At 40.3% G+C, this 21,294-nt stretch overlaps 2 protein-coding genes across 10 annotated transcripts in view; one reads left to right on the top strand and one right to left on the bottom strand.

Moving 5' to 3' along the window:
* ENO4 (enolase 4) overlaps nucleotides 1-14,003 on the top strand; it is a gene marked incomplete at its 3' end in the record, with an annotated part of 28,796 nt that extends 14,793 nt beyond the window's left edge. For 2 of the 4 annotated variants that reach the window (XM_081243837.1, XM_081243839.1), the window contains exons 9-14: nucleotides 888-1,055; nucleotides 8,236-8,361; nucleotides 9,709-9,904; nucleotides 11,417-11,484; nucleotides 11,998-12,115; nucleotides 13,873-14,003. In XM_081243837.1, coding sequence (XP_081099963.1) covers nucleotides 888-1,055; nucleotides 8,236-8,361; nucleotides 9,709-9,904; nucleotides 11,417-11,484; nucleotides 11,998-12,115; nucleotides 13,873-14,003 — 807 coding nt within the window. The remainder of the gene's footprint in view (nucleotides 1-887; nucleotides 1,056-8,235; nucleotides 8,362-9,708; nucleotides 9,905-11,416; nucleotides 11,485-11,997; nucleotides 12,116-13,872) is intronic. The other 2 variants (XM_081243838.1, XM_081243840.1) reach the window with 2 other exon arrangements.
* A 162-nt stretch (nucleotides 14,004-14,165) lies between these two features.
* Nucleotides 14,166-21,294, bottom strand: part of SHTN1 (shootin 1) — a 106,002-nt gene continuing 98,873 nt past the window's right edge. For 3 of the 6 annotated variants that reach the window (XM_081243767.1, XM_081243768.1, XM_081243771.1), the window contains one exon: nucleotides 16,472-18,409. In XM_081243767.1, coding sequence (XP_081099893.1) covers nucleotides 18,187-18,409 — 223 coding nt within the window. In that variant the 3' untranslated portion in view covers nucleotides 16,472-18,186. Of the gene's footprint in view, nucleotides 14,276-16,471; nucleotides 18,410-21,294 lie in introns of those variants that run through there. The other 3 variants (XM_081243772.1, XM_081243770.1, XM_081243773.1) reach the window with 3 other exon arrangements.

Below are 21,294 nucleotides of genomic sequence, written 5' to 3'. Positions count from 1 at the left end.
GGTTCCTCTCACTGACATTGTTGGATGGTTCTTATAATTAACTAGTACTATCATCAGTAAAAATGGGATATTTATACCTACTTTCATGTTTGCTTTTGAGACTGGCACACACACACACACACACACACACACACACACACACACACACACACACACACACACACACACACACACACACACACACACACACACACACACACACACACACACACACACCCTTAGTGATACTGCTTCAACTTACGTTAAAATTGCATAGTGACAATTTATGATGAAGGCACGTCAAGGCTGACCTTGCAGTCGAAGCATATGGCTGCTTTCCCCTGAGGTCATTTGGGTCCTCCAATCTTCCTCCACTGCAATGCATCCTCAATGCTGCATCCTTTTAGCTGAAGTCTTCAATCCCTTTTCAAATAAAACCTTTCCTGAAGGAGAGTTAAAATTTTAAGTTTTAACAGTTATAGTCTTCTAAAGGAAAATGGAACATAGGAAAGAGCAGGTTTGCAGGAAGAAGGCAGTTAGGAACAGGCAGGACAGACATTTACAGGGACAGCTTGTAGAGTCACCAACCTGGTGGTTATGGCTCAGGTGAGCCCGTGTACAATGATAGAGCCAATAAAGAGATAATAACATGGGCAACTAAAGAGAGCAAAGTGTGTTCCTAGGTCAAACTTGAAAACCGTGGGAGTAAGAAAATTATTCCCAGATCCTGCAGGACAACCATCTGGCCGAAAATATGCAGAGATGAATGGGAACTAGGGGCAGGATTAATCGAGAATCAGTAGACCTCGTATTTGGAGAGCTGTGTCTGGTTACAAAGTGCCAACCACTGGAAGCCCCAAGAACCTTAATGTGCTATATTTACGTGCATGATTTTCTTGATCCTGAAGCAGCAGATCACTGGCAAGATGTCCCATCTTGGCTGTTTAACCATTAATTATGACACCATAGAGCAGCCACTGCTCCTAATACAAGGAATCTGTGCGAAACTGGGGCTAGAAATGGGAATGAATCTCCATCTGGCCATCAACTGTGCTGCACATGAACTTATGGACTATGTAAGTTTCCACTCCAGAACATTTACTTTGTGTTGCGTTTTTATTGTTTTTAAATTAGAACTCAAAAGAAGAGCCTATTTGTACATATTTCCAAAGAAATCCTATTTTTTAAATTAGTATCATGGGAGGGGTCCAAATATACTGGAGTTGAGAAAGGCAAGTTACCTAATGACCAGACAATAACATAACCATATAACTTTAAAAATTAACAGAAATGTCACAATAATTATATATAGAAATTCTATAATAAAAATGACTAAAATGAATTGCTTACATTGAATCATGAGAACTACTGAAAAATAATTTAACAAACTGTTATGTTCTGCAGAGTACATTCATTTGGTTGGTGAATACAGAATTGGTCAAGCATAAAAACTGGGTCAGTTGTACCTACGACTTCATAAGCCCTTCTAGACATGTGGTTCTTTGAGTTTCTGCTGGTGATTCACTTTTTTTTTTTGAATTTTATTTTATTTATTTTTTGATACAGCAGGTTCTTGTCAGTTACCTATTTTGTTCATATTAGTGTATACACGTCAATCCCCATCTCCTAATTCATCACACCACCACCACCCCGCCACTTTCCCCCCTTGGTGTCCATACGTTTGTTCTCTACATCTGTGTCTCTATTTCCGCCTTGCAAACTGGTTCATCTGTACCATTTTTCTAGATTCCACATATATGTGTTATTGTATGATATTTGTTTTTCTCTTTCTGACTTACTTCACTCTGTATGACAGTCTCTAGGTCCATCCACATCTCTACAAATGACCCAATTTCGTTGCTTTTTATGGCTGAGTAATATTCCACATCTTCTTTATCCATTCATCTGTCGATGGGCATTTAGGTTGCTTCCATGACCTGGCTATTGTAAATAGTGCTGAAATGAACATTGGGGTGCATGTATCTTTTTGAATTATGGTTTTCTCTGGGTATATGCCCAGTAGTGGGATTGCTGGGTCATATGGTAATTCTATTTTTAGTTTCTTAAGGAACCTCCATACTGTTCTCCACAGTGGCTGTACCAATTTACATTCCCACCAACAGTGCAAGAGGGTTCCCTTTTCTCCACACCCTCTCCAGCATTTGTTGTTTGTATATTTTCTGATGATGCCCATTCTAACTGGTGTGAGGTGATTTCTAATTGTAGTTTTTTTTTTTTTTTTTTTTTTTTAAAAGGAAGGAAAGGGTGAAGCTCGGATTTTTTTTTTTTTTAAATCTCAAGAGATGATTTGTTCATCAAGCTATTTTTTTAAATTTATTTATTTATTTTGGGCTGTGTTGGGTCTTCGTTTTCTGTGCGAGGGCTTTCTCCAGTTGCAGCGAGCGGGGGCCACTCTTCATCGCGGTGCGCGGGCCTCTCACCGTCGTGGCCTCTCTTGTCGCGGAGCACAGGCTCCAGACGCGCAGGCTCAGTCGTTGTGGCGCACGGGCTTAGTTGCTCCGCGGCATGTGGGAGCTTCCCAGACCAGGGCTCGAACCCGTGTCCCCTGCATTGGCAAGTAGATTCTCAACCCCTGCGCCACCAGGGAAGCCCCTCTAATTGTAGTTTTGATTTGCATTTCTCTAATAATTAGTGGTGTTGAGCAGCTTTTCATGTGCTTCTTGGCCATCTGTATGTCTTCTTTGGAGAAATGTCTATTTAGGTCTTCTGCTCATTTTTGGATTGGGTTGTTTGTTTTATTTAATATTGAGCTGCATGAGGTGTTTATATATTTTGGAGATTAATCCTTTGTCTGTTGATTTGTTTGCAAATATTTTCTCCCATTCTTAGGGTTGTCTTTTTGTCATGTTTGTAGCTTCCTTTGCTTTGCAAAATTTTTAAGTGTCATTAGGTCCCATTTGTTTATTTTTGTTTTTATTTCCATTACTCTAGGAGGGGGATCAAAGAAGATCTTGCTGTGATTTATGTCAAAGAGTGTTCTTCCTATGTTTTCCTCTGAGAGTTTTATAGTGTCCAGCCTTACATTTAGGTCTCTAATCCATTTTGAGTTTATTTTTGTGTATGGTGTTAGGGAGTATTCTAATTTCATTCTTTTACATGTAGCTGTCCAGTTTCCCCAGCACCACTTATTGAAGAGACTGTCTTTTCTCAATTGTATATCCTTTCCTCCTTTGTCATAGATTAGTTGACCATAGGTGCGTGGGTTTATCTCTGGGCTTTCTATCCTGTTCCATTGATCTCTATTTCTATTTTTGTGCCAGTACCATGCTGTCTTGATTACTATAGCTTTGTAATATAGTCTGAAGTCAGGGAGTCTGATTCCTCCAGCTCTGTTTTTTTTCCCTCAAGACTGCTTTGGCTATTCAGGGTCTTTTGTGTCTCCATACAGATTTTAAGATTTTTTTTGTTCTAGTTCTATAAAAAATGACATTGTTAATTTGATAGGGATCGCACTGAATCTGTAGATTGCTTTGGGTAGTATAGTCATTTTCACAATATTGATTCTTCTAATCCAAGAACATGGTATATCTCTCCTTCTGTTTGTTTGTTTCATCTTTAATTTCTTTCATCAGTGTCTTACAGTTTTCTGCATACAGGTCTTTTGTTTCCCTAGGAAGGTTTATTCCTAGGTATTTTATTCTTTTTGTTGCAATGGAAAATGGGAGTGTTTCCTTAATTTCTCTTTCAGATTTTTCATCAGTGTATAAGAATGTAAGAGATTTCTGTGCATTAATTTTGTATCCTGCAACTTTACCAAATTCATTGATTAGCTCTAGTAGTTTTCAGGTGGCCTCTTTAGGATTCTCTATGTATAGTATCATGTCATCTGCAAACAGTGACAGTTTTACTTCTTCTTTTCCAATTTGTATTCCTTTTATTTCTTTTTCTTCTCTGATTACCGTGGCTAGGACTTCCAAAGCTATGTTGAATAACAGTGGCGAGAGTGGACATCCTTGTCTTGTTCCTGATCTTAGAGGAAATGCTTTCAGTTTTTCACCATTGAGAATGATGTTTGCTGTGGGTTTGTCATACATGGCCTTTATTATGTTGAGGTAGGTTCCCTCTATGCCCACTTTCTAGAGTTTTTATCATAAATGGATGTTGAATTTTGTCAAAAGCTTTTCTGCATCTATTGAGATGATCATATGGTTCTTATTCTTCAGTTTGTTAATCTGGTGTATCACACTGATTGATTTGCATATATTGAAGAATCCTTGCATCCCTGGGATAAATCCCACTTGATCATGGTGTATGATCCTTTTAATGTGTTGTTGGATTCTGTTTGCTGGTATTTTGTTGAGGATTTTTGCATCTATATTCATCAGTGATATTGATCTGTCATTTTCTTTTTTTGTAGTATCTTTGTCTAGTTTTGGTATCAGGGTGATGGTGGCCTCATAGAATGAGTTTGGGAGTGTTCCTTCCTCTGCAAGTTCTTGGAAGAGTTTGAGAAGGATGGGTGTTAGTTCTTCTCTAAATGTTTGATAGAATTCACCTGTGAAGCCATCTGGTCCTGGACTTTTGTTTGTTGGAAGATTTTTAATCACAGTTTCAATTTCATTACTTGTGATTGGTCTGTTCATATTTTCTATGTCTTCCTGGTTCAGTCTTGGAATGTTATACCTTTCTAAGAATTCATCCATTTCTTCCAGGTAGTCCATTTTATTGGCATAGAGTTGCTTGTAGTAGTCTTTAGGATGCTTTGTATTTCCGCGGTGTCTGTTGTAACTTCTTTTTCACTTCTAATTTTATTGATTTGAGTCCTCTCCCTCTTTTTTGCGGTACGTGGGCCTCTCACTGTTGTGGCCTCTCTCGTTGTGGAGCACAGGCTCTGGACGCGCAGGCTCAGCAGCCATGGCTCACGGGCCCAGCCGCTCCACGGCATGTGGGATCTTCCCAGACCGGGGCACGAACCCGTGTCCCCTGCATCGGCAGGCGGATGCTCAACCACTGCGCCACCAGGGAAGCCTCCCTCTTTTTTCTTGATGAGTCTTGGCTAATGATTTATCAATTTGTTTATCTTCTTAAAGAACCAGCTTTTAGTTTTATTGATCTTTGCTATTGTTTTCTTTGTTTCTATTTCATTTATTTCTGCTCTGATCTTGATGATTTCTTTCCTTCTGCTAACTTTGGGTTTTGTTTGTTCTTCTTTCTCTAGTTCCTTTAGGTGTAAGGTTAGATGGTTTATTTTAGATTTTTCTTTTTTCTTGAGGTAGGCTTGTATTGCTATAAACTTCCCTCTTAGAACTGCTTTTGCTGCATCCCATAGGTTTTGGATCATTGTGTTTTTGTTGTCATTTGTCTCTAGGTATTTTTTGATTTCCTCTTTGATTTCTTCAGTGATCTCTTGGTTATTTAGTAACATACTGTTTAGCCTCTATGTGTTTGTGTTTTTTACATTTTTTTTCCCTGTAACTGATTTCTAATCTCATAGCATTGTGGTCAGAAAAGATGCTTGCTATGATTTTAGTTTTCTTAAATTTACTGAGGCTTGATTTGTGACCCAAGATGTGATCTATCCTGGAGAATGTTCTGTGTGCACTTGAGAAGAAAGTGTTATCTGCTTTTTCAATGAATATTCAAATATCATGGCAGGCTCAGCGGCCATGGCTCACGGGCCCAGCTGCTCCGCGGCATGTGGGATGCCCCCGGACCGGGGCATGAACCCGCGTCCCCCACATCGGCAGGCAGACCCTCAACCACGGCGCCAACAGGGAAGCCCTGGGTCTTGTTTTTGTATCCATTCAGTGAGCCTGTGTCTTTTGGTTGGAGCATTTAATCCATTCATGTTTAAGGTAATTATCAATATGTATGTTCCTATTACCATTTTCTTAATTGTAATGGGTTTGTTTTTGTAGGTCCTTTTCTTCTCTTGTGTTTCCCACTTAGAGAAGTTCCTTTAGCATTTAGTGTAGAGCTGGTTTGGTGGTGCTGAAGTCTCTTAGCTTTTGCTTGTCTGTAAAGCTTTTGATGTCTCCATTGAATCTGAATGAGATCCTTGCTGGGTAATCTTGGTTGTAGGTTCTTCCCTTTCATCACTTTAAACATGTCATGCCAGTCCCTTCTGGCTTGTAGAGTTTCTGCTGAGAAGTTAGCTGTTAACCTGATGGGAGTTCCTTTGTATGTTATTTGTCATTTTTCTCTTGTTGCTTTCAATAATTTTTCTTTGTCTTTAATTTTTGCCAATTTGATTACTCTGTGTCTCGGCATGTTTCTCCTTGGGTTTATCCTGCTTGGGACTCTCTGTGCTTCCTGGACTTGGGTGGCTATTTCCTTTCCCATGTTAGGGAAGTTTTCGACTATAATCTCTTCAAATATTTTCTCGGGTCCTTTCTCTCTCTTCTCCTTCTGGGTCCCCTATAATGTGAATGTTGTTGCATTTAATGTTGTTCCAGAGGTCTCTTAGGGTGTCTTCATTTCTTTTCATTCTTTTTTCTTTATTCTGTTCTGAAGCAGTGAATTCCACCGTTCTGTCTTCCAGGTCACTTATCCATTCTTCTGTCTCAGTTATTCTGCTATTGACTCCTTCTAGTGTAGTTTTCATTTCAGTTATTGTAGTGTTCATCTCTGTTTGTCCTTTAATTCTTCTAGGTCTTTGTTAAACATTTCTTGCACCCTCTCGATCTTTGCCTCCATTCTTTTTCCGAGGTCCAGGATCAACTTCACTATCATTTTTCTGAATTCTTTTTCTGGAAGGTTGCCCATCTCCACTTCATTTTGTTGTTTTTTCTGGGGTTTTATCTTGTTCCTTCATCTGGCACATAGCCCTCTGCCTTTTCATCTTGTCTATCTTTCTGTGAATGTGGTTTTTGTTTCACAGGCTGCAGGATTGTAGTTCTTCTTGCATCTGCTGTCTGCCCTCTCTCATTTTTTAAATATAAAAGTATTTCCAAGTTATTGGAGTTTTTGGAGAATAATTAATAATAGTAATTAATGTCAAATTCAGGGCACATGACCAAATACGATTCCACTTTAATTTGTGATTCTTTTAACTTCAAAGGAAATCTTGAATAGTATATAAGAAACCTAAGTTTCAGCTGACTTCTAAAAGTTTTTACTTTCCTAAAGAAACTAAGCACATAAAGGAATATTTAATGTAATTCCATATTCTTCACATAATGATTGGTTCCTAGGCATACCAATAGGAAAAATAATTGCATGTTTTCATCAGCAACATATACCAGGAACTATGAAAACACTGACTGCTAGTGTTAACTAGAATGGGTATTTATTGCTTATATTCAGTAAGATGCTTTAGCTTGATATCAGATAATTCTTACAGTGTTAGTTCAAAATCATTATCATTTCCCCTCTGACAAGAGAGGATTGCATACGTTTTGCAGTATAGAAACTGAGAGTTCTTGCTGCTATATTTTACGTGAAAAGAAGTATAGAATCTTTTCAATGATGGACTTATTAGGAACCTGCTTAATTCCAATGGAATCCATTCTATTAGCAGCAACAGGAAGGCATTAATAAACCAAGGAGCCATTCTGGTTCATTCCACCTCCCTCCCAGTACCTAAATATCCCAGGTGCCATCCCTGGACACAGACTTGGACTGGACATAAGGGTGCTGTGTTTGCAGAGACTACAGTAGATCCTCCAGCTTCGTTTACTCCTATGCTTAATGACTTGGAGGTGTTCTAGACTTCAAATGAATGGGTTGCACTCGAACTCCACTTTCAAAACAATATTGTTACTACTAGAACTTGCATGCTTGCCTTCATGTAAGTCTCTTTACATTTCATATTGGTTGTTAGTATCTCAAAAGCTCAGCCCCGCTTTCAAATTTTAGAATATTCACAGTAAACAAGCTATTCATTCACTGTGAGCTGAACGATGGTAGTTCTAGTGAGTAGGCAGGTCTGTATTGCTATTCTGTTTATGAGTTTATGTTATTGCCCATCTATCTAAGCAGTATCTGGCATCATGTTATAAAACTTAAGAAATTACTCCCCTCCTACTCTTTACTCGTTTTTTTGTGCAGAAGGCTTCATCTGAAGTCAGTGGGAAAAGATCTATGGGGCATCCAGAGGAATGCTGACTTGATTTTCCCAGGTTGACATTTAACAGATATTTAAAGTAAAATGCATAGATTTCTCAGGTGAATGTGGCCTGGAAATAAGCTGCTTGCAGTCTTTTATATGAAATGAATGAAAATGAATTTGAATCACATCTTTAATGTTTGAAGAATTCATCACGTATCCTTTAATATCTTCCTTATACTTATCAGAGTAAAGGAAAGTATGAAGTGATGATGGGAACCTACAAAAGTGCAGCTGAGATGGTTGACCTGTATGTGGAGCTGATCAACAAGTTCCCTTCAATTATTGCCTTAATTGATCCTTTCAGGAAGGAGGTAACAGGATTCAACTTGAATTTTATAATAAAACAGAATAAAATATTTCTTTTGGATCTGTAGACTTGAAATGTGTTGTAATTTGGGCTGGGGCTGAGTTGCTTTATTTTGGCATTTATGAGAAAAGGCACTTACTAAGCAAAGGAATAGCAGAAACACATAGAAGTGTGCCTGTCTACGGAATGAAACAAGTATCCCCCAGCACTTCAGGAATACCTGTGTATTTACAAGCAGCCTGACTGATGGCAGGTGAGCCCAATGTGCTGGCGGGTGCTTCAGTAGGTTAATCACGTATCATTTCCAAGTGCTCGTGGAAACAGGACTTCAACTAGGCCAAATGTTTTTTAAACCTAAATCCAGTTACTATGCATGCATAGAAGTTACAAAGCCATATTTTTAAAAGGTGTGAGATATTGAGGTTTCTGATTTATTCACACTAATGCATCTAATGCATTTATTCACACTAATGTTTATGTGCCATAGAACTCTCTCTTCCTAACCCACTTAAACTTCAGAACTTACACTCTTGATTTTATGAATTTGAGAACCATTAGATATAGTGAGCAGGCACCCTCTTTGAGACAACTCACCTATTTAAGTTTGAGGGACAAAGAGAGTGCTGGATCTTACTGGAGCCCCAGGCTCTCTCAGTCCCATCTTTCCTTTCACAGCCTGTGCTACACCCCAGCACTTGTGGAAGATGCTGAGCCTAGTTCTTTATTCTTGCCAGACCTATCTTCTGCTTCTTGTCCCGAGGCTCTGGCCACAGCTCTTTTTAATGCGATAGATGGACCTGCATGGTCTGTTCTATTGGGACAGGTTGAAATCTGGTACAATGGCTGGGAAGACTGTATATTACTATTTAAATAATGAGCATTTCATTTCATTTGGTGGTCTCACCAGTAAAAAATAAGGGTGTTGGGAATGAGGGTCTACATCCCTGCAGGCTCATTTTCTTCAGTTGCCTTTTTACCAGAAATAACACTAAAATCTCCTAACCAGCCAGTCTTCAGCAGCACCATGGATAACACAGTGGGTAGGAAGAGCCTGTGCTTGAAGGACATCAGAATTAATGTGGAGAATAGCATTTAATGTGTATTAACATTTTATTCACGAGATCTTCAAGCTCAAATTTAATCACTCTTAAGTTTCTGTTCCATGAAGCTTGTTAATTTGTGTGGCTGTGGTATGGGCAACATGAAGCCACAGATGCAAACAAACCAAGCCCCCCACCCCTGTTTTGTGTGTCTCAGAAAGGTGTATAACTGATTATGTGCTGTATGATTCCTGTCGTTTTGTGATGATGTCCCCTACATTGTAATGATCAATTCTTAAACATTTACCCAGGACTCTGAACAGTGGGACAGCACCTACAATGCTCTTGGTTCCAAGTGTTACATAATTGCAGGCACCGCATCCAAAAGCATCTCTAAACTTCTAGAGGATGGGAACATCGGCAGCCTCAGATGCAGCGGGCTGATCGTAAAACACACAAATCAAACTACGATGTCTGACTTGGTGGAAATGACCAATCTTATTGACAGTGAGTAAAAGTATAGCTCTGAAAGACTCATAATGAACTTAAATATGCAGTATATCAGTTAATAAGAAGCATGAAATAAATCTTGGAAGAAAAAAACACCCCAACCATTTGTGAGTGCTTCGGTACTGGAAAACAAAATGCAGCTTACTACTGATTCACTTCATAATGTTCCAATTACAGCCCTGCCCGGGGCCCCTCCCCTTCAGGGAGGGCTACCGCAAACAGGTGGCTGAGACCACAGCCCTCTCAGCTTCACACGACACCACAGTGATTTTTTTTCAATCACTAGCCCACAATGGCTTTTTTTCAACTCCTCAAAAGTTTCAAACTTTTTACAGCCTTGAGGTCTTTGAACATGCCGTCCCTTCGGCCTAGAATGCTTTGCCCTGTACCATTTAGTTGGCTAACTATTCCTTCAGGTCTTTTTGCCTTAAATGGAACCTCTTCAGATCTGTATGCCTTCCCTGACTTCCCCCACCCCTCACTGGCTGCTCTGAACCGTCCTTATCCTATATTTTCAATTGTAATACTGTTCGCAATTACTTGTAGGCTATTTAATGTCTGGTATCCTCCACTAGACTGTAAATTCCCAGGAGTTCATGGGAGTTTTGTTCACTTATGCACAGGGCCTGAAACATGCATATCGTGAGTGGGTCTCAGGAACTAGGCAGCAGGCTGGTCTCGGACCTGGAGCAGGACTCAGAGCGAGCCTGGCAGCCAGGGGGCCTGGGCTGGTGCCAGAGGATGGAATGAAGTGCCTGTAGTCCCTTAGCCTGCAGGGTGCCCTGGTCTACGGCCCAGGCAGGGTGGCGAGCAGGTGGTGGATGGAATGCCCCAAGGCCTGGTCTTTCCTCCTGGGCCTACCTCTCAGCAGCCATTCTGTCATCCACTCCAGATAGCTGCTGTAACTCCTGCCTGTAAGGCACAACTCTGTCACCATAGGAAGAACTTCCGCTTGCAGTCTTGTAGACTGCAAATTTTAAGGGGTTTTGAGATCTTCAAGTGACTGATTAAATACTATCAACACTGCTTTCCTAATAAGTCAATATTCAGAATGACAGATTCCTTTGAATAAAATTTTACATGAATTGTGAAATCCATTATTTAGGCATATGATGCCCTTGCACTTACTGTATATTTTGACTCAAAGATGCACATTGAACATAATTGACCTTGAATTGTGTCTTACAGCTTAGAAATGTGTCAGTCTAATTTGAGCATTTTTCCTCTACACCGGTAATAATGGTGCCTCTTACAATTTATGGTATGTTAAATTTGATGATACATGGCATTCATTTAGTATTTATCATCTAAACTACTGCAAAGGGGTAAACAAATAAAATCAGGGTAATAAAAATGCAAACGTTTGGGTTAGAATTCTCAGGTGGTCATATAATTGACTCTTCGCAGTTTTAAATTTCTGGCAAATTTTAAATTTTGACCCCAGAGGCTCATATATTTGATGATTGTTTCCATACCATCTAAAACTGAAAAGAATTCCTCTGCTTATAGGTAAGAAGCACATCGCTGTCTTTGGAAGTGCAGAAGGAGAGTCGTCTGATGATAGCCTTGTCGATTTGGTAAGTGCTGAAAGCCGGACAATTGCAGAATTGCCAAAACACTGCTTTTATCCCGAATTGGTATTTCAGAGAAAGGCGGTCTTTGGCAGAGAAAGTCATGTAACCTTTTATGAAACAGACTTGCTTCCTCCCAGACAGCTGATCTTTGAACTTTTTAAAGAGAAGAAAAATTGAAGTCCTGGTAAAATGATGAGCACACTTAAATGACTGGGGTGTGCACTTGCAATCTTACCTCCTAAAATGAAGTAAGAAAGGCCAGAATGTTCTTAGATAAAAATCAGCATGCTTACATGACTAGTAGAGCATCTGATGTACAGTCACACTATCTCTTTACCTTTGACACTTTCAGCTTATAAGCAGGCCACTTTACTCATGTAACAAAATGAGAAATTAACTTAATGAGAGTAAAAACAGAACAGCACACAGGGACAGTGTCCTTTCTCCCTAAAGAACTGTTTGTAGTTTAGCAAAATATGACTTCGTTTAAAATAAGCTGTTCCCTCCCCTCTTTAGGCCGTTGGACTTGGTGTCCGGTTTATCAAGTTGGGAGGTCTTTCTCGTGGCGAACGGGTGACTAAGTACAATCGCCTCTTTACTATAGAGGAAGAACTTGTCCAGAATGGAACACTGGGTATGTGCTGCTTTCTTGCTTAGTTTCACTTAGCCATGAATAAGAGAACAAAGATTGGGAGATGGGGGAATAGAAGTCTCTCGGCAGGAGGGCAGGGAAATCCAAAGACTATAAATAAGTGCTGACAAAACTAGGATGGCATTTGCCACGTGTATTGTTTTCTTAATGGATTATCTATTTACCTGAATGTTTAAAACTCTAGCCCTAATCTTGATGAATAGGCTGTGTGATGCTTTTCAACAGACTTAATTGATTGGAATTTCCAAGCCTACCTTTTGTTATGGTTCAAATTATACTTAAGGTTTTTCTGCACAGCCCAGGAAAGTTAAAGGTGGATGTTTTCCTGGTGGTTCTTGGCAACAACTCGTTTTACTCAAGTAGATAGCATGTTAATTTAATGTACCTTGGAAAGGCTATGGTCTCAAGAGAGATGAACCAATCATTTACGACATCAAACTTTGTAAATCTGCATGGGTAGAAGCACCTTATGTACTGGCTAACTGGAGAGCAACACCCCAAATATACATTTTTACTCTATCTATCACTGACTGTGATAGCCAAAACAAAGCATGCAGACATTTAAAGAGACCAATGGTTGTCTTTGAAATTCTAAAACTATTTTGTATTTTAAAATAGAATTGATATACTGCAAAAAAAAGTATGTTAATTAAGCAGTGCTGACATACTTGTATACCATAAATGAAACTATTAAATGAGATTATAGAATATATTGTGGAACATACCAATTATTGAATATGAAAGCAAGGAAGTCCTATTTTGTGACTAATAGGCATTTTTTTAAAGCGACCGAGAGAAATAGTATTAATTTGTCACGTTTAACATAGGTAATGACCTTGTTTTCTAGAAAACAAAGACATAATTGGGAGACTATTTCTAAGTCATGCGAGGGCAGTCAAAAGTTACTTTGTATTGTTTAGTGTGTAACAGTCAAAAGTTACTTTGTATTGTTTAGTGTGTAACATGAAGGCTTGTTTTTTCAAATAGGTAAAATTATACTGTTCCTACATATCAGTCTGATTATTTTTTTGTCATCCTGACTTGTGGAAGCTTTGGGTTCCTTCAGTGACCTAATCACATTTCCAGCCAGACTTCACCACAAGGGAAACAGCTGCTTCAGGGCATCAAAAAGGACTCTAGTGACTGGAGGCCCAGCCCCTCCCTGGTGACAGTGCCAGCCCCTGAGCATTCCGGAATGGATTAACAGATTAATGAGGATTTCGCTGACATTGGCAGTGGCCAATAGATATGAAGGGGACCAAAACACTGGAAAACCAAATCGCTGCACTGAGAGATTGAGTAGGAAATCTTGTCAAAAGCTCAGTCATTAAAACACTGTCCCTGCCCGGAAACACGTGGACCCTGACTGGAATAGTCTTAAGTCCTCAGTGGTTTACCTTGGAATAGTTAGTTGGCAATGGTCTGTCTCACGCAGAGTACCAGCCTTTCCTCTAGTTCATCCTCCTCTTATCCTTTGCTGCTCAGCCTCTGCCCGAAGTCTGCTATAAACCAAATGTTCCAGAATGTTGTCTAAGGGTACACTGCATACTCAACAAGTGTACTGCAGTTAACATATAAACAACGACACGCCCACTTTAAGGTGGTTCTAGAATCCTTCCTAATGGTGATGTGACGCCTCTGGACAGTTCTAAAGATGATCTCCTTTAAATCATGTAACAAAGAACGTCAAAATTGGCACCACTGGATTAGACAGTAAAATTTATTGTTGTTTTTAATAGGTTTCAATGAAGAACACACATTTTCCTACTTGAATGAGGAAGCCGAAAAGGCTGCCATGGCTGGTGAGCTTCCTGAGCCCCTGGAGCCCATCTTCGCCACAGAAGTTGTGGAGGAATCAGCCAAAACATGAGTGTCTTCCAGACGGGCTGCACACACCCCAGCTGACAGCCACACCACTGGTATTATTAGACTGGGAGATCTCAAGTATGTCTTCATTTTGGTTTTGCTCTAAAACGTCACTAACTCGTGTGCTTTTTCTTCTTTTAATTTCACTGTTTGGTGAAATACAGAGATAGTATTTTGCCCGGAATTGTACCTGTGAACCTTGTCTTCTGGCCATCACATTTCTATGGGGATCTTGTTTGTATACGAGCTCTCCTGTCCATTTTGGGGGGTCATGACCTAGTAAAAGAGTACAATATTTTTGCCACCAACTCCACACTCAGTTCAAATACCTCATACTTTACAAGTCAGAACATCTCTGAAAAAAATCTTTCACACTAGGAGCTCTCTCTGCCAGGAAGGTGTACATCTTCTGTTTCACGGATTTTTTAAGAGCCAAACAGCTTCCTCTCACTTTCCTACCCTTAATTCCCTTTTCTCTGATTCCCATCTCTTTCTAAATTTTAGTTGTTCATCTATCATTTATATCTTTGGGGGTCTCCTCAGATCCTTTTTGGAACAAGAATGAGCATAAGTGAGTAAACATCAATGAATGAACATTCTTAAAGCAATTAAATGCCCAATCATTTTTACTACAGCATCTAGTAGGTGATTAAAAATGATGCAACAGGGCTTCCCTGGTGGCGCAGTGGTTGAGAGTCCGCCTGCCGATGCAGGGAACATGGGTTCGTGCCCCGGTCCGGGAAGATCGCACATGCCACGGAGCGGCTGGGCCCGTGAGCCGTGGCCGCTGAGCCTGCGCGTCCGGAGCCTGTGCTCCGCAATGGGAGAGGCCACAACAGTGAGAGGCCCGCGTACCGCAAAAAAATAAATAAATTAAAAAAAATAAAAATAAAATAAAAGCAGTGATTTAAAATAGGCTCAGTGGCAGATTCTCTCAGAGCACAGGGCAGGAGAACTGGTTGGTATCACTCTAAGGTGGGAGAACTGTGTCACAGTTCGTTGTTGCTACTGCCTTTCCCGATGTTTAGCAATAAACAACGGATGAGTGTTCACATAGCCTCTGCACATATATATGCACACACACACATACACAGATGGGAGATCGTATGAGAGTATGCCCTGGAAATGTGACAAAAAGTATAATTAAATGAATGAAACTAGAGACAAAAGGTACAACCAAGTTAATAACTGAATAACTACATTAAATTAACCAAAGAGGTGATTTATTAGCTCAACCAAGTCAACACTTTAATTTCAGCGCTGAGCACAGCCTACTCACCTTTTCCTTACTTGAGGATTGGGGTCACCAATGGATGTGTATTTCAAGTTTTTGAAAGTGATAAGCACTGTTTCTATTTATACATTTTCTCTCTCTCTACATGTATGTTAAAGGATATATAATAGATATAAAACATATATATATATATGGAATCACATGTAAAGAGATGAAAGAAACTCATCATACTCTATATTAAAAAATGGCAGTCGGGGGGGCTTCCCTGGTGGCGCAGTGTGGTTGAGAGTCCGCCTGCCGATGCAGGGGACACGGGTTCGTGCCCCAGTCTGGGAGGATCCCACATGCCACAGAGCGGCTGAGCCCGTGAGCCATGGCCGCTGAGCCTGCGCGTCCGGAGCCTGTGCTCCGCAATGGGAGAGGCCACAACATTGAGAGGCCCGCGTACCGCAAAAAAGCAAAACAAAACAAAAAACAAAACAAAAAAAATGGCAGTGGGACTGGGAAATGTCAGTGCTCCGAAGAAACTTCAAACCAAATCCAATCCTTAAGTAAGGGCTGCTTGATGATCTTCCTAAGGTCAGCGATGATAAGAGACGGTTATCCATTCTCTACAACTTATCGCCATATAAGCGGAAGCTGTTCCACGATGAAAGTGATTAAGCATGTATAGTGTGCGTTTAAAAAATCATCCGAACTTTGTTTTTAAGATTCTGTGATACAGACTATACACTATACCTAACATACAACCTAAAAATGGTCTGAAAGATTAACAGTAATCTCTACCCGTACTACTCCATTTCTAACAAACATTTACTGGTAACAAAACAGGTAAGGAAGGAGGAATGACTGGCGAGTAGCCAGAGCCAAAACACGCACCTGTTTTTACTCAGGCCACTCAAGGCTGGGTGGTCACAGCCCTGTTAATTCCCTCCAATCAGAATTGCCACAGGACTGATCAACTGCTGAAACCAGTGTAGGTGAGGAGTTTATGTGAGACTCTCTCAGATACAAAAGGATGCTAGAATTAATTTTAGCAAATTAATTTTAAACGCTTTGTGATGTTGGTGAAGAAACAAGCAGCTCCGAGAAGGCAAGAACACTTTCAAAATACTGTACCAGTGACTAAATGTTGCCTGGTCCAGCTAACACGTTTCACAAATGGTTAACTCCTTACCCTGGAAAGGGTGTGTGATTAAATATGGAATGACTGGTGTACATATTTTTATATTCCTAAATATGTGTAAGACACATGCCAGCAGACTGATAACAGACACAGGAATGCAGAAAGCAGGAAGAAACAAAGAACAGAATTCCTTAAAATAAACCATTTTGTGGATTATTAAAAATTACTGAAGTTATCAAGTCTTACACAATTTTCATATTAAAGAATGTCAAGTTTGGGGAACTAAACCAAAAATGTTAATAACCACAATTGACTTTTAATAGGAAACTGTTGGTGCTTTTTAATAAGTGTGGTGAGGAGAGTTCAAATCACAGCATAACAGAACTTGTTTAAGTGAATTAATGTAGTTTGTAGTTAGTATAGCATATAGCAGTATTATTCAATTAGGGGAAATCACAGTCGAAAAACATTACATTTTAATTCCCTATGAGTAAAATGATAAGTAACTGTAAAATCATCACTGGAAAAACATGGAAACAATCAAGCCTAACGAACCTACAGAAGGATAATTATCTCCAAATTTAGGAAGTACATTTACCTGCCTATTCACCTCTGCAAGCCTATGTTTAGCATACGTGCAAAAATAAAATACAACTACTGCAATTATTACTACCATTTTCTTCTGCCCTTAGGTGAGAAACACCTGACAGCTTCATGCTGAGCTATGCTAACAAAACTAAACCTTTCACTTTCTTTAATAGTAAAATTACCATTACTGAATCACTGTCATAAAAAATGCACTCAAGTCCATTACCACTTATTTCAAACAAACACCAGTTTTGAAACAATCAATTTTGAAAAGCTGCATAAGTTGTTTTTTTTAATCCCTGATTAATTTCTATTTATTCACTGTGGTAGACTGAAACATTGTATTTTTAGAGACTACCACCTAATTTCTTTAAAGAGAACAACAAACCTGTGTAATGTAGAACAGCAGTGAAGCAAAACAATTGTATGCCTGTCACCCGTCTTCACTGTACATAAGAACTGTGATAAAATATGGTCCTTGTGCCCATGAGTCCATGAGAAAACACAATTAACTCACAGCACAGAGCACACGGTTTACCAAGATAGTACAATTCAGGGTTTGGACGTTCACCTCAATTCTGCCTTCTGGCCACTACAGCCTTCCCTCCAAAGTCCTTGGGAGGCTTTGGACACAATCAATAGTATGTGTTTTTCATCCCACAGTTAATAATGTGTGCAATTAACACTGGGTATGGGACTACTAGTTTGACATCAGCTCCTGAATTTTAAGCGTATCTCAGTATATCCTAGAAAGTAATTTGTATGCCACAGTGCCTAACAATTTCCATGCTACTGAAGTTTCTCCATCAAAAAAGGATCAGACCCAAAACAGAAGCTTCTTTGGGGGCTTTTAAAATCGCCTCAAGCTAGTCACTTCTGTTTATCCAATTATACACAAGTGCTGCAAACTTTCATCATTACATTTGATTAGTGGTATGCACATTACCTAAAAAGATAACATGAACTTTTTGTAAACTTCTAAAAGAAGTCACACTTAATACAGTAACTAGAAAAAAATCTTATCCCTATAAAGATTAAAAAAACTACAAAGAATGTGTACTTTGCTAAATAGCTTACTTATATTTATAAGTGAACTTACAAAAGTGACATCAAAAAAGAACCTATACTCTGAATACAGTGACAAGAACAGAGTGTCTATAGCCCTTGCCAATACACCAGAACTAAATCATGTGCTTGTTAAAAAGGACTTCTGAACATATCCGCCTTCTGGTTTATGGATCAGCAGTTGGAGCTGTCTGTATCTCTTATTTTTTCAACACTGTCTTCTTTGTATTCTGGTTTAATTTCACCTTCATCATCCTTGTGTTGAGTTGGATCTTTTTCAGCGACCCGGTCTTTGGTTTGGGGTTCATGTGTGGAAACAGGATCTAAAACTACAACTGGTTCAGCTTGTTTTTCACTGCCAATGTATTGTCTCCTGCGTCCAGTGTTACTGGGAGGCCTAGGGGATGAACAGTTGAACAAAAAAATTAAAAGCAAAGAGAGAAAACATTTATCTTTCAGATTCCTGGATTCAGATGAGCAAAAAGCCCAAAACGTTCTAAGTCTAATCAACATGCAAAAAGTGGTCTTGAGGTGCCAGCCATTACAAAACAAAAAGCTATTAGATTACATATTAGGAGCACAAGGCCAGAAGACGAAAAAGCGCAATTAACTGCATAAATGTTAAAAAGCCAAATGCACCTACCTGCTTAATTGCATGCTCTTCTCACAGAAGCACAAAGCTCACGGATACTCTGTGCACACCTCCCCACTGCCTGCCGCCCCCAGACTCCTGTCCCACCCTCACTTAACTGGAAGGAGCCAGTTAACCCCTCCCTTGTGTGCCCGGGTACATGTGATTGCAGATTCGTTCTGAGACTGCAACAAGGAGGGAAATAAACCACTCCCATCCCTGATGGGCAGCTGCTGCCATTACTGGCAAGAACAACTCTGGTCAGACCTGTGGAGGGATGAGGGAAGGAGCAAAGGCAGATGGGAGAATCCAGAGAAGAAGCTGAAATGCTAAGTTACCGTACACTTTTTCTAAAAAAGGAGAATCATGTTTGAGAAATTTCTTATTGAATTTCAAATGTAGTTTCTTTTTCCACTGAGGTTCCCTCTCTTCTCTTCTAAGAAGCTACTGCTCCTCAAGCTAAATGGGCAACAATTTCCTTGTGGAAACAGAGATGTCCTGAAACACTCTTCTCTCCTCACGTGTCAGGAAATTAGGCTGTGGGCACCTAGTCCTCTCAGAAGTCAGGTCAGAAGCCATCATCTGAAGGTACTGGACTGCTGACCTGATGCCTGGAGGTTGAAGGGTGTGTAGGAGGCAGGGCAGAGGCTATTCAGACTTACCTGGTCTTCTTGGCAAATGCTGGGATACTAACCATGACCCAGCACGCCCCTGTCCCACATCCACCTCTGGATGTCAGGATGTGTACTGGTGAACTGTTGGCCAGGGTCTGCCCATTGCTCTACCGGCCCCTTACCAGGACTTGATTTCTACTATTCCCTGACCCCTAGCTCAGATCTGCTGGTTAGACACTCTCTTACCACCTAATACTTCTTCCTTGTTGGATTTACCATAGGTATAATTAAATACTGGCAACCAGTTGTTTAATGTCTCTCTCTTCAAGTAAAATTTAAACATCCATGAGGTGGACTGTTCAGCTTTGTTCACAGATCTATGCCAGCACTCAGCACAGATCCATTTGTGGAGTAAACAAATGAGCAAATACTAATGAACTACTGTGTGTGAAAGGCTCAGAATGAATGTGCAGAAACCAAGGCTTTGGTGTGAGTAGGTCTGAAGGTCTCTCTTATACAACAAAAGTAACAGAACAAATGATCAACTATTGAGACAAAGTGGCCTGCACGATCCAGCCACAGGTACCAAAACTCAAACCCAGTGACCATAGTTTTATCACCTGGTACTACGAGATCTGTCTAAATGTTTGAAAACCATTCCACAGGGCTATCCAGTTATACCGTGTGACTTGATCATCATTCATAAGTGACTAGCACATAACTGTCTTCTTTGGAGGTGGCAAAAGCAAAGAGATGACCTGAGAGGAAAGCTATACTGTAGTGAGGACAGATTCCTTTATTTTTGCCTGGATTTGGCAACACCCTTGTCATTAGAAAACACCATGACACTGCCCATCTACCTTGGCCAAGGATCCACTTCTCAAGATATCTGTTACTGTGCGTTGGGAATCAACATGGGATGTAGTTACCCAGCTGGTATCTGGCTTGACTTTCTCTGACCCAGGCAACACCTGGAAGGCTGAGTCCATTAGGGTATGGTCAGAGAAGCAAAACCCCCATGAATGGCATAAGGGATTCATTATAGGCATTAGACCTCAGGCAATGGAGAGAGAGAGTTAGGCAGTCTACGTGAGTCTGTTGCCTCTGTGTATTATGCTGGGCCTGAAATCAGCAGGGCCTGAAATCAGCAGGTCTTGCAGCTGAAAAGGAAGATGGGTGAAAAGTGCCAAGAAGCTGAGGACAAACCAGAGCTGCATCTATCTTTCACAGTCTCCAATCCTGATGATGCAGATAAGCTGCAGGATAAACTGGAGCCCTTCCACATGGAATTGCATGTGCACCTGGCCTAAAATTTGGGGAAGCTGGAGGGGGAGATGGGGGGAGCTGGAGAAACTGTGGGCCAGCTGTACCACATGCCAACTAGGTGACAACGCACATGAATTGTAACAGAGCCTGCCCTACGCAGACTTTCGGGAGCATTAAAAAATAAAAAGACTATTATGTCACTCCCACTTTCTAAATCTCGTGCAAACTTCTCCTGTAGACAACCCTAACCTGGAAACAAATGGGAAAGGGAATTCTCGGAAATGAAGTTCCAAGTTCCAGCCTAGCTAAAGTTGTTACAGTCAAAGCCACACAAAGTCTGCTGGTCAAGTCCCCAGTGTGGTTCCACTACCCTGGGTCTAAGGCTCATTGCATAGAAGCCAGCCAGTTGCTCTACGCATGCAAAGGAAGTATCCATCTCATTCTAAGTGAGCAACTTCCATCAACCCATACTGACCTTCATCACTTTTGTAGAACTACCATGGAAGTTTTCATGCCCATGTGTGTCTGCAGACGAAGGGGAGGTAAACACATCCTAAAATGCTTTCTTCATCAGCTGGAGGCTGAAAACTTCCAGGAAGCTCTCAGGGCTCCACAACAGCAACAAATGATGCTGACTGAACTGAAAAATCAGAAACTTTGTACTGCCAGGCTGAAACTGTCCTGGAATTGTCTCAGTCCAGAGCATTGTTCTTTCCTAAAGTAGGCTTCTCAATAATAGATTAATCGATTATTAAGTCACCTGAACACTCC

Source organism: Mesoplodon bidens (assembly GCF_964165515.1).
Source record: "Mesoplodon bidens genome assembly, chromosome: 1".
In the NCBI taxonomy this organism is placed as follows: Eukaryota; Metazoa; Chordata; class Mammalia; order Artiodactyla; family Ziphiidae; genus Mesoplodon; species Mesoplodon bidens.
Note: the sequence above shows the minus strand (reverse complement) of the source record. Positions and strands in the feature narration are given on the sequence as shown.